The sequence below is a fragment of the Anser anser genome, assembly GCF_964211835.1.
Source record: "Anser anser genome assembly, chromosome: 1".
NCBI lineage: Eukaryota > Metazoa > Chordata > Aves > Anseriformes > Anatidae > Anser > Anser anser.
Window position 1 is genome coordinate 99,719,839 of NC_139720.1, and position 13,548 is coordinate 99,733,386.

The 13,548-nt window shown below is 50.2% G+C and overlaps 1 protein-coding gene and 1 long non-coding RNA gene across 2 annotated transcripts in view; both read right to left on the minus strand.

The window, feature by feature from the left end:
• The window catches only part of LOC310886863, a 29,208-nt gene extending 15,987 nt beyond the window's left edge, over positions 1 to 13,221 (minus strand). Inside the window, exon 1 of the long non-coding RNA XR_014575502.1 lies at positions 499 to 13,221. This is a non-coding gene — a long non-coding RNA (uncharacterized lncRNA). The remainder of the gene's footprint in view (positions 1 to 498) is intronic.
• The window catches only part of FSTL1 (follistatin like 1), a 42,860-nt gene extending 29,321 nt beyond the window's left edge, over positions 1 to 13,539 (minus strand). The window contains exons 1-2 of the mRNA XM_083811986.1: positions 13,402 to 13,539; positions 13,234 to 13,293 (exon numbers count right to left, since the gene is read on the minus strand). Coding sequence (XP_083668112.1) covers positions 13,234 to 13,293; positions 13,402 to 13,404 — 63 coding nt within the window. The 5' untranslated portion in view covers positions 13,405 to 13,539. The remainder of the gene's footprint in view (positions 1 to 13,233; positions 13,294 to 13,401) is intronic.
• Between the last annotated feature and the right edge of the window lie 9 nt (positions 13,540 to 13,548).

Here is a 13,548-nt window from a genome sequence, read left to right on the forward strand (position 1 = left end):
ATAAGCAGGATGGATGGGGGTGGGCTGGGCAGGGGGTCGCACTGGCTCAGCCCCACAGCCCTGCGCTGTCCACAAGTTCATGTGTAGCCTCACACCAGTGCCACCACTTCAGCACATCTCCCCGAGACACGGCTTTTGTGGGAGAGGACTTAAATCAGGACAGACAACAGTTTGCTGAGAAAGAGTTAATGCTCTTGTGTTTCAGTGGGAAGGAGCAGCCAGCAAAGGGGCCTCTCTCATGGGGGCTGTGGTCAGTAGCAGGGGACGGGCCAGGGCAGAGAGGGAGGCACCTCCTCTTCCTCCTCTCACGCAGCTGCCACCACATCCCAGCAGAGATGTTTCTGCTGGTGGTCTCCAAGCCCCTTGCCATGACCCTTGTGAGCTCAGCCCCGCTATGGGGCAGCAGTGGCTGGGTACAGGGGGTTGGCAGAAAGCTCAGAGTAGGGCTACCAGCCTGGGAAGGAGCAGCCAGCAAAGGGGCAAAGGACCCTGCCTTACTGCTGGGCTTCGTGACCCAAGACAGTCTTCAGCCACGGCTGCGGAGGCGGTCCTGCCCTTTCCTCTCCCTGCGCTGGGTTTTCCCACATCAGCTCTCTCACGCCTGTGCAGGGACAAAGAATGCAAAGCTAAAAGATCTGCATCAACTGGAGGGTTGGTTTTTTTTTTGGGTAGGGTTCAGTTTTCAGCTGCCTAGCAGCACAGGAGCCAGAGCCAGCATAGAGGAGGAGGAGGAGGAGGAGGGAGACAGAGCTGCATGCAGAGAGCAGCATGGGAGGCACTCACCTTTTTGCACAGCACCCACTGCAAAACTGCTCCTTCAGACAGACACACGTCGCAAGAACATTTGGCTCTGAGTTTAAAAATCACAGCCCTGAGGCACACAGGAGTTGGTTGCCTTTTGCCAGACTTTGATTAAAGAACGGGCTTTGAGCTCGAGGCAGAACATAGGATGAAAACACTGCTTCGGACAAGCGAACCATCTCCTCTCACCTCTCATAAATGACCATATAGAAAAAGACTTCCAACCAGCTTGCTCACAGGAAAAGTGCCTAAGCCTTTTTTTTATCTGAATGCCTGCGCTACCCAGTTAAGGCTGCCTTGCAGAAAGATGCCTTCAAGCTATGAAAGCACAAACCTTCACCCTAACCCACACAGCCTTCCTGAGGCGAGAACTGGAGAGGACCCGAGAACAATGAACGCACTGAACTTCCTACTTGCTTTCAGAGCAGACAAAAGCCCCAAACATCCATATTTAAAGACAAAGCTGGAAACGAAGCAACAAAAAAGGGTATTTTAATAGCATCTGAATCTTTATTGTGCACTTTAAGTGCAGAAGTCTCCCAAGGTCCAAGTCAAGATGCAGCCAGATCGTGCCAAGCCCTGCACAAGCACATCTCAGAGCTGAGCCCATGCCCTTGGGACAGCATGCAAGCAAGATTTGCTCTTGGAACAAATTTCCGTATTGTTATTTGGTTAGAAATTCATCTTTTGAGAAGGGTGGAGCGAATAGCAAGAAAGCTGGCTGTCTCCACCTCTAACTGCATCCAATTTGGGTCATGCTTGCCGGTAATGGCTTGCGTTTGTTGGAGTGGAGGCAGCCGGCTTTCTCTTTGTGCCCCCTCAGTTTATGTGCAGGCCTCAATGCCTGACGCCTGCACATAAACCAAACCAAGTTACACCTATAAACAGAGCCAGCCTCCAACGTTGGGTGTGATCTCCCCAACACTATATCAGGCTGCACTGCTGGCTTTGCCTTTCTTCTTCACACAATTTGCACTGCTCGAGGCCATACGGATTCCCACCAGCAGCGCGTGGAGATGTCCTGTCACCACAAAGCAAGGAGGAAGCCCCTCACAGGCAGAGCCACCAGGCTGGGACAGGGGACCACAACATGTGGAGGCCCAGCTAGGAAATATCCCATACACAGGGACGGCCTGAGGGGCTCATGCTGTTCAGCCTGCCTAATACAAGACTGGCCGCGATCCTTGTCACAGACCACAGTTGTACTGGTGGGGAATAGACGCAAGGTACTGAAGGCCTCTTCTGTTCCGCCACCAGGCACAAGATTCAACATCTGCAGATCAAAACCAGACAAATGCAAGCAAGAAATGAGGTGTAACAGCGCGAGGATAATTAACCGCTGCAGCAACATACCAAACACAGTGGTATTTTCCATTTGTGGTAATTACTTAATCAAGACTAGATGTTTTTTAGGACACGCTTTAGAGTCCGGAGCAAATGGAATTCATCACAAAGCTGGATATATGGTCTGTAGTAGGCAAGGGGACGTAAGACATAAAGCACAACAGCTCCTTATGGCCTCATCATCTACTAATCTATAGAGAAAATTGCTCCTTTTAGTGTCAGTAGAGTTGGTAGACAGCCATATTTTTAGTGACAAGACATGCTGTTGTTTACATGAAATAGTGATAATAATACGTTGTGCTTCACCCACACCTTTAATCTGAAATCCTCAAAGCTCTTTACCGTCACTGTGTCAGTAAGCCTGACAACTCACTGGCTGATAAATTGGCATTATTATTTCCCGTTCATCCAGCCTCTTTTTTTCTCCAAGTAGCTAATCATCTGCTTACATGGGGTACAGCACTCAACCAACCTGCGATTTTGGGCACCAACTTTTCGGTCTCTTGGTGAGAAAATGTTCACAGGAGAGCCTTGCAGAAGGTTTTGGGGTGCAAAAAGGCTCAGCACACAGACCTGCTCAGCAGTGGCCTACTCCGAGCGCCCATCCCCAGTGCACACTTCACAGCACTCAAAACCTCTGTACAACCTCCCTAGGAATATACTGATAACGATGTGCTTTTTAAGTCCAGAAGGCAGCAGTGAAAATGTTAAGAAAAGGCGAGAGAAATGTTTCCTAGTTGTTTTAACAAACATCTTCATATATGACAGACAAAAAAAAAAGTAGTTTCCATTAGTTACCATGACAACCAATGGAAATCGCTAACCCATCTTCTCTCCCTAGTCAACCTTCAATAGACCTGTCAGGGGAAGCAAGCGAGTACGCCCCGTGCCACAATCTCTACTTGCCCTCGTCCTGCAGCTCACGGGGAGCTCTGTGTCACCATCGTGTCAAGTGCCCACGTGCCCCCTCTCAGCACACCTCCGGGCTGCTCCCTCTGAGCGACAAATGGCAGGAGATGCTTGCTGAGAGCAAACACTCTAGGGACACGATCACCGATGCCATGGACCCCAGCTCTCCCCCTTCATGCCTTTCCTCTGCCTCCATCGAAACATCCAAGCACCTCCTCCTTCTCATCGGTGGGCTCCGTCTCAGACGTGGCCTATACGAGCACATCTTTACTGCCTGTCAATAAATTACTCCATCACACCACAACTCCAGTCCAAACGTTACCCCCACCCTCCTCACTATTTCTGTCGCTGCTAAGGATAACAACTCTTTGCAATGCCTGCTGCACCTTCCGAGCGAGAGCTTTTAAACTTCTCTTAACAAGAATGCATTCAGCTTCATAAACCTTCCTGTGAGGCACAGCGCAGTTGTTGTTCCTGTTTCACAGACGTGAACACCACAGCTCAGAGGAATTAAGTGCCTTGTCCAAAGCCTACACGCAAATCATGGTGGGATGCTAAGCGCAGGAACAAACAGATTTGGTGAGAAGAGTCTGCTTGCATTCTCTTCATGCCTACAGGCAGGCTCTGAAGATGTTTGAACCGCATCTGCTCAGAGACCCCTTTAATCTGCCCCCCACCAAAACCCCACAGCTAATAAGCATAAAACTGAAAACAAAACAAAACAAAACCGCCACCACCATTGTCTCTGTTTAATGCTGGTTGACTGCTGACCTTGCACCTGCAGCCAGGACAGCCTAACTCACCCCATCGTGCGGATGCACGCTGCTGCACTGCAGAGCAGCTTGGCAGTGATTTGTGAGGACATATTCACACCCAGCTGTTCTCCTGTCTCCTTAGCTTTTCACGTGCATAAAGTTAGGAGTGGTTTGGGCACTGCACTGACACCATGCAGACTAGGGTTATTCGCATACCACTGCAAGACTCAGCGTTTGCCCAGGAAGATCAGAAACCCCAAATAATCTGCAACAACTGGAAATTTTGCTCTGCTCCCCACTGCCAGACCCGGTTTACTGGAGTTACTGGCAAGGTACTCTGTGAAAGGGCTGGCTCTGTACGAGGGGTAACAAACCATGCCTTGTACCCCAAGATTAATAGTCCTTTGGCCCTTTTTCCTCCATGACACACTCCTGGGGGGCTGCACGCAGCTCTGAGCACCAAGGTATCAAAGAGGGAAGGATAAACCATAAAGTGCAAAGAGGAGCAACAACAAGCTGTTCTACAAGCTGTCTCCTACGGATTCCTGTCTTGAGGCTGATTGCATTTGGTGACTAAGAAAGTACAAACTGCGATCAAAGGGGAATACTCAACGAAATGCCTCTCTGGTCTGTAGTAAAAGCTGATCTCACACTGGAGCTTTTCCCTCAGGAAGGGCTGTAAAAGAGCCTTTCTACTGTACCACAGTCTTTATTTTTACAAACCTTAGAGGCACACAGTATCTTGTAGGAACCTAATACCCTTTGCTAAACATGGCTGAAACTGGCTGATGGGTTTAAAAGTTATTTGAGGAAGTTCAAAGGTACCAACAAGCAGAGATGATCACATAAAGCTCTGTTTCTTCAGGCAGCCAGGGAAAAAATGTTCTGATTTGACAGAAGGAAGGGAGCTCGAAGGAGATGAAAAGAGGTGGGCTATGCGTGGAGCTGAGGGGCCCCATAAACCTGTGATGTGTGTGCAACTGCACAGGGGAGACACCAATTATCACCAAGCACAGGCGCATAATTAGGACTGTTGGGACAGAATAACAAGATTGATGGTCCCCTTGTTCATAGGAGAAGGCCATCAAGATTAACTTACTGACTTTGAGATACTCCAGAGCATGGTATCATCTTTCACAGAACAGGAAGGGGACATCACTTAGCAGGGATGTGTAAAACTGGATTTGACAAGACACTAATGGCTACAGTTTGTACAAGCAGCTTCTAATCCCTGGGCATGCAGCAAAACCTCGTAGAAGAATTGGTCTTTTTTTTTAATGAGGAATGCTTTGAAGGATCCCAAAAAGAGCACCCCTGAAACCACTACTGTGTTTGTCACCAGCCCCTCTAGCTTGGGCTGCAGGGAATAATATCTGCAAGTGTGTGTGCCAGACTTGCTCTGTAACTGTGGACTGGGCATAAATCAAGCAATTTAAAAGAAACAGAGGAAAAAAGGAAAGAAAAATGTCCTCCTTCCTCACCCTGCTCACTGCCACATCATCCTCTACCAACGGGTCTGGTCCCCGGTCCCAGGGACAGCTGGCTGGATCTCCATCAGAAGCGGTGCCTCTGCCACACGTGGCTCTGCCACTGCAGGGACACTGCAGAAAGGCGGCACCGACCGAAGAAGATGAGGCCAATATCACTCACGAGGAATTCCTCGCCCAGGGGCTGGAACACCCCAGAGCTTGCATCATGCGGAGCAAACATGCTGTCCTCAGACGGGAACGCCAGGGCTTTTCTGCCAAGTTCAAGCCAATGCCTTCGACGTGAGTGCTTGGTCTCCTGCCACCTTAATCTTCCAGCCTCCTGGGCTTGAATGAGTGTGCTGCAGACCGGAGCTGGGTCACAACCTTTCTGGTTATCCCTGAGGAATTTTACTCACCCAGACAACTAAACGATCCAGACATAGTAAAAATCCCCTGAGGAAATCTCTTCCTCCTACATATAGGAAACGAGACAGTAATTCCAATCCCTCATAACTTCAGCTTCCTCAAACATAAACATGAAAAAGTGGCCAAAACACAGGAGGAGAAGAAAGTCCCAGAGCAGCAAAGAGTACATATGCAAGGAGTTACATCATGCAGAAGGAAAGCTCTTGGCTCCGGGCTACAATTACCAGCGCTGAAATGGCAGGGGCTGCTATAGCACGCAGGGGCCCCACAGGCACCGCGCTCCAGATCGATTTGTTGTCGGGAAAACAGCAACAGGCTCCACAACCAAACCCATCCCTGGAGAGTGCATGTTGCTGCTGGGGGCTAACCCTACAACTTGCCAGCACCTGCTGAACGCCCCCTCTTCCATCCGTCCCAGCAGATAGGCAGAAACCCCTTGTTCTGCCCCCGGCCCCCACCCCAAAATCCCTCGCCCTGGCAGCGGGGTGATGAGGGAGGAGCAGCCCAGGGTGGTGTTTCTGATGGCTGTGGGCTCCCGTGCTAGGACATGACTCCAGCAGGGGCTGGTTCCTTTGCTGGCCCATCCTATCACCCCACTCTTGCTTCCTTCCTTGTCTTCCAAGGTTTTAACTCCCTCTTCTCCCCTTCCCGGACTTGGAAGCCTTGAGAAGACAGTGCCAGGCTCCAGCCTCAGTCTTGTCATGGGTACCACTGCAGCAGGTCCTTCCGCTACCTCCCTATGTCTCCTCCCGGATAAAGAAGCAGTCTCTGGCTGTAGGTAACCTTTGCAGCTACCATCATTTCCTGGCAACTTTGATTGTGGGGAAAAGCTGATTAAGAAATAAGCATGGAAAGCTCCATACTCCCAAGGCCTCTTGATCCTGTCTCAGACCCTGAAGTAGGAGCAGGGGTGGGATCAGGAGGCACATGTACTACGACAACCAGCAGTGGGTGACAAAGAGCTCTCCAACCCCGTCCTTCTGCTCTTCCAAGCCCATTGCTATCCTGGTTTGGAGCATAAGACATGCAAATCCTATGCGCCTACCACTGCCACCCAGCTGCTCTGCCATGCTGTTTCATTCTGTTCATCTCCATTGTTCCCTCAGTCTGGTTTGTTGCTCCTGGCATTGCAAGGCCCTCTACAGAGATACAATCAAGAGAAAAAAAAAAGTTCACATGCTTATGGCTTCACTGCTGTTTAAAAGGGTGGCAGAATGAAACTAGGCAAGGATAAAGGAGAAGGAACAATAAAATAAGCTATCTACTGTGGGGTCCGCTACATGGTATGACAGTATTTAGATGAAGTGCTTAGAGGTTGTCCTGGTTCCAGTTAGGACAGAGTTAAGTAGCTCATAGTAGCTGGTAGGGTGCTATGTTTTGGATTAGGATGAGAAGAGCGCTGATAACATGCTGATGTTTTAATTGTTGCAGAGCAGTGTTTACACCAGGCCAAGGACTTTTCGGCTTCTTGCTCTGTCCTGCCAGCGAGCAGGCTGGGGGTGCAGCAGGAGCTGGGAGGGGACAGACCCAGGACAGCTGACCCAAACTGGCCAAAGGGGTATTCCATACCATCTGACGTCATGCTAAACAATATATAGGGGTGGCTGGCCGGGGTGGGGGGGCCGGCTGCTCGGGGATAGGCTGGGCATCGGTCAGCGGGTGGTGAGCAATTGCATTGTGCATCACTTGTTTTCTTACACATTATTATTGTTAATACTATTACCATTATCACTATTATTATTATTATTGTTATTATTATTTTCCTGTCTTAATAAACCGTCTTTATCTCAACTCACAGGCTTCACTTTCCCGTTTCTCTCCCCCCATCCCAGAGAGGGAGGGGGGAGGGTGAGCGAACGGCTGTGTGGTGTTTAGCTGCCAGCCGGGTTAAACCACAACAGAGGTCCATCTCTGGGACAGCAGTTGACAGGGTACAGCCAAAGGAAACTCCATACAGGGAACCACCCTGCAACGGCCATACAGAGAAGGGCTCCAACAAGTCCTTCCTCTCAATCTCCTGGTTTTCCTGGCGCATTCAGTATTTTCCTCAGCAGCGCAGGAAAATGAGTACCCTCACCCCAGTGAGACAAAACACATTCCAATCTTCAAGCAGTGTTTAGTTTCTTCTGCCAAAATATTTGCTTAGCTGTCAAACAGTGGAAACGTGGGATCCACCTGCAGCTGAGCTAATAAGATATCAAATCCCTCCCCAATCATCCATCCCGAATCTCTTTTGTTCTTTCCAAGCCTGTTTATCCAAAAGGAGCCTCCAAATTTTTTCCAGGTTATGGACCCCTTGACACGCTCCACATCAGGTGCAGTGTCTCAAGAAATTCCACATGTGCAGACTGGAGCACAAGCTTGATTTCCTCCATCACCTCTCATGGGTAACCCTAGTTACCTGTCCACTACCCCAGGCAACTATGGGCACCATGTTAAAATGAAGAGGTATGGTGTAATAATTGAGAGATTTCAGCATAGAGCAGGCAATAAAATTTCATAGGAAATTCTGGGTAGTGGTTTGCACGGCAGAGAACAGATGTAATCTCAAGTTACTGCTGGCTGGTGTCTTCAGCCCAGTACCTACTGGTGAGCAGCTCCTTTTGTTCTGAGCTGGAGCATATTTGAGAGCAAACAGTAAGAAAACGCTATGCAGTCGCTGCTCGTGTAGTATTTATCTGTGCTTTCTGAAGCCTCCAGGGCTGTTTATCTGACGCTTGTTTACTTGGTACTAGGATGCCTAGGAATTGCAATCAGAGCCCCATCGTGCAAGAGCAAATAAGCCCCTGCTCCAACCAGTTCACACCTAACAAGCTTTAAGGTCCCTTCCAACCCAAACCATGCAACAATAACCCACTAGCTGTGGCAAAGTCTGCAGCCTCAGGGAAAGCTGACGTGTATATCCCAGTGCCTGCCACCCAGAGCCAGCTCTGGAAGGAGCTTCGCAGCATTACAGCAGTCTAGTCTTCTCTTCCTCTAAGCTGGAGACTATGCCATGAGGGATAAATCTCTCCAAACTGATGCTGGTTATTCACAGTGTAGCTCAGACACCCCAGTGCAGCAGAAGCCGACACCTCTGTGAAGGTAGATGCAAGGCAGCTAAACACAGCATTTCTGGGAACCAACCTCAGGATATGTGGTAAAAGCAGCATGGTAATAGGAGTCTCGTGAGCCTGGAAAGACACACCTGGATGAGATTTGTGACAAACTCTCTTCTGTCCAAAGAAAAACATTCCCCAGCTCGGGTAACACCACACAAGAGAGATCAAAGGAGCCCCAGTGCCTCCTGATGGGTAAGCAGCCCCAGTGCCTCCTGATGGGTAAGCAGCTGTACCAATAACAGCAGCTGGAAAACACAACAGGCATGAGAAGCCTTTCAGCCAGTCCCTTCCTCCTCAGCAGCCCTCAGCAGCAGCCCCCTGTTAATTACCCGCAAGGAATTTGCACCCTGGCAGATAGTCATTCACTTAGCTACGGTGAATTTGTACAAAGCAGCTCCGACCTGACAGCAAATCACAGCTCCATCTGAAGAGCAGCGTTAGGGTGTCACACGGACCTGAGCACCACACAACACGGCTTCTGTTTCAGAGCTTGCACCACGCATATTGCTGCTCGGAGGTTGTGGTCCCTGCAGAAAGGAGCACTTGCACATGGGGTGTTTGGCCAGTGACTTCAGCATGGCACAAGGTGCCCCAGAAGGAACTGCCTGGCTCGCCTGCCTGCCCCTGAGCCCTTTGACTGTCCACAGTCCTAAGGCACAGCATGCACATTAAAAAAACAGGCTTTGCACAGGGCAGAATCACTTTGCCCTACCTCCCCATTTAAAATGCACTTATTGCCTCGAGGTGCAGCACCAGCAGGGCTTGGTCTGGAGCTCGAGGGTGGAATTCCAAGGAGGAAGATGTCTATCACTCCAAAATCAGCTCATGGAAAAAAAAAAAATGCAATTCTTTCCTCCCACTGAAGATGAGCCTGCGAAACAAGACATGGGAAGCTGTATTTTTATTACATTAGCGGGTTACATGTAACTGCTGGGTTTTAATGCACTGTGCAGATTAGAAACAGCCTGCATTACCCATATGACAGGCACCACAGCATCCTTCCCTTCCACTGCCGCGGACCAAATATCAATGCCAGGAGGACAGAAATAAGCACCAAGACTACCACTAAATTTCAAAGCCAAATAGATACTTCTTAAAACAATGGCTCAAGGTCCAAATTATGGCCTTGTCCTAGAGCTTCGGGAGCTCAACTGCAATTTATTAAGTTTAATTTATCAAGACGGCAGGTTTTAGTCTTCATCATTGCAAAAACGTGGGAAAAGTTTAACCAAAGGAGGCTTACTCTTGCGAACAGCCCAACAGGAGGAAGTAAGTGAGGCTTTATGAAGACCAGTTGAACTCTCAGCTTCCTCTGCCCCGGGGCACAAGAGCACTCTGCTGGCAGAAGGGGCACACTTCTGGCTCTGAAGGGGTGGAGTGTTGTCACCTTTATGTGCAGAAGCAGTCGAGTTGGATGGAGAGGAAGCACTCAGGTGAGTTTAGCAAACAGAACTTGGCCGAAACCTTTGTTTTTTTCTCCCTCCGACACCCCCTTGCGGCTTTTCACGTGGAAAAATTATACAACGGGAAAAGGAGGTGGGTGAAAAAAACTAATCCCAGGGCTACAACAGATGTACACACTGCAAACACTGTGCTATTAGAAAAGGTTATAAATCTGCTCCCAGATGCTTGTCATCACTGCGCTGCTTGGGGGTTATAACCCCCTCAGATCTGTCAGTAGATCTCCTCACAAGAGGAGATCCTCTAGCCCGCCTCCCTTCTAGCCAAAATGAGCTAACTCAGCTTAAACTGTTTACACAACACTTTCCAAAGGCAGGCTTGTTTGGCCAGAAATGGGTTAAGGATAGATAAAGGAAACAGCTACAGGTCTCAGGGATCAATCTGAATGGACAGCAAAGTGGCAAGGTCATCCATCCACAGCCTGCACCAATATGCTCCTGCTGGCATAAATCTTTGTTAACATTTAAAATCCACAACGAAAAGTAACTTTCCTGCAGATTTGGGATCTGGCTTAAGGCACAGTGAAAAAAGTAAAACCCTCACTGTTATTTTGGAGCAAGTATCCAGATGGGACATGTCAAGACACTGGTGTAAGCATGGTGGTACCACCAGTAGAAGTGCTCCTGGACCTCATGGATGCAGTCAAACAGTGACTGGACTCCTTTCCAGTGCTAACTAGGCAACTGCTCCAGCAGGAAATGAACGACTGATCAAGTTACGGGCCTGCCGTTTAACTTCTAATATGTTCATCAGACTTTTTGAGCCTCGCCCTTTTCCTCTGTCGTGATGGATGCTTCCCCAAACCCCCCCACATCTGCTCAGGAAAGCCCGAGCCGAGAACACAAGCAGATTCACCTCCTTAGCATCCCTGCTAACACCAGCAAACGGCCTCCTCCTTGCAAGTCTGACCCAGGAAAAGAGAGACAAAAAGTGCTGTCTGAAGCTGGTGGCTGGCCTCCATCCGAGGAGTACAGTTCACCGTCTATTGCTCTTGTGACTATTACTGAACCGGGCCAAGAAAAGCTCCCAAGTTTTGGCACGTCTCAGATTTTCCAGTCTGCACAAAATCATGCCAGGAACATTTACTGAAGCAATTTCTTTCTTTCTTTAAAGACTCTAATTATGTACCTAACAATATTGTAGCAATGAGTGTTCTGCAAAAACCCAGTACCGCTCAGATACAGTTTTGCCTACAAATGGATTAGAAGCTTAAGGCTCAGCCTTAATATTCCGAACATACTGAAAGGCACTAACTGCAGACTGCAGCGGAAACAGAAGAAACTGAGAGTCATCACTTCCAAAATCTAGAGAGGGAAAACCACATGGGAAAATGCCACACTAATCTTACTAAATGCCAGAGATGCCGGGCAGTGGTAGTGAAGAACATATAGAAGGGAGTGACCACCTGATGCTCACCACTCAGCAGCAAGGAATCAGACTCAACCCCAACAGAAAAGTTGTTTGAGGTGTCAATTTTCCCTGAAACTGGAACCAACCACAGGTGTCACTCCCAAGTTTTGCTGAACTTGGGCTGGAATTGAACCAAAACATTCGCTGGTTTGACACCCAGACCATTACCTCGGAAAAATCATTCAGAGCCAAATCATTCATTTATCCACTCGAGCGTGAACTGGCTTTTAAGAGGAAGTTTTGAGCATAATGGCTGCACATTTTTCTTACTTTCAGTTTGTAGATGAGGACACTGAGGCACAGAAATGTTAGAGTGCTTGTACTTGGGCAGCCATCCAGGGTCTCCTAATTAGAGTACACTAGGTGAAACGCAGGAGTCGACACAATGTTAGTGGCGCCAGTAAAATCAGAAAACAAAGGCCAAACACATCTTTGATGTGTTTCTGCTGGTTACTGGCTCCACGATGCTTTACTCAGACCGCTGCCCCTATTATTTAGCTGTTATTACCATTCATCTTACGGATGCGCTGCCGAGCACTTCCTTCTGACAGAGGTTTTTCTGCGCGTTGACCAGAAATGGTTAAAGTTTATTTATGATTCCTAAGAAAAACGGATAAAACCGTTCTGCCTTTTTCAGGACAGCGTTGGAGGGGGATGCACGGAAATGCTGACTACATAAGTATGTCATGCCTCGAGAAGAAAGTCTATTACAATATTATCATGTATATGCAGCTGCGGAACGCTAGCCCACGCGGCTGCTCAGTCCCGCTCCCCTCGGTTTTCTCGATAGCTGCCACCAGAGCTACTTGGACAGGGTCCGCTCGCGGCCGCCCTGCCTCACCTCGTGTGCTACAGCTTTGGCATTGTTCATCTCGCCGGCGAGAGGCCGGCGTTTGCGGGGACTTCGCCGAAAAGAGACGGGGACGGAGGAAGAGCGGCTTTCCTCTGCGAACCCCATCTTTGCCACAACCCAGAGAGCCGCGGCGGGAAGGCGGAGGAAGGGGAAAACTCTCTGTAGGGAATCAGAAGTGTTTATACATTTTTGCGCAGAGCCAAACTGTGATGCTCTAGGGTGGGGCTGGCCATCTGGGAGAAATATGTGGGGAGAAAAAATGTGCGCGGGAAGACGACCCACCCCGTCCCCCAGCCGGGACCGCTTCCCTGCGGAAAGCGCGCTCGGCCGTCCTCCCCAGCCCAGCTTGAGTTCATTTGCTTCAAATCACTTCCACATTTCCCTGCCACAATTATCAAATATTTTGTCCCTGACCTCACTTTTACGGAGGCTGCAGCGCCGGGGGGGGGGGGGGTCGGGCACCGCTTAAACCCGGCCCCCGGGGGTCTGCGAGTTTGTGGGGCTAATGGTGCAGAAAAGGAGGTCAGGGCAGGAAACGGGGGGGTAAAAAAATAAAATAAAAAAGGAAAGAAAAGGAGAGAAGAGATGAAGGGGGTGGAGAGGGGCAGGGGGTGCCAAGCCGAGCCCAGCCCGGCCGCGGGGGTCCCGGGCCCCCCCCCAGTGCTGTAAGCGCCCCCCGCAGCCCCCCGCAGCCCCCCGCCTACCTCCGCTCGCAGCCGGGCGGCGGCCAGCAGGGCACAGAGCAGCGGCAGAGTTTTCCAGACCTGCAAGAGAAGGCAGCGGGGAAAGGGGGGAGCCGGTGAGAGCCGGTCGGGGCCCGGGGCGGGGGGGGGGGAGGCGGCCGCCGCCAAACTTCCACCGGCCCCGCTCACCATGCTGCGGGCGGCACAGGACGGGTCGCGGCGGCGCCTTCCCCGGCTCGGCTCGGCTCGGAAGGGAAGGGGAAGGGAAGGGGAGGGCTCCCCTCACCCCGACCCGCCAGCCCGCGGCTCCACCCCCGGCCCGACCCCCGCCGCCTT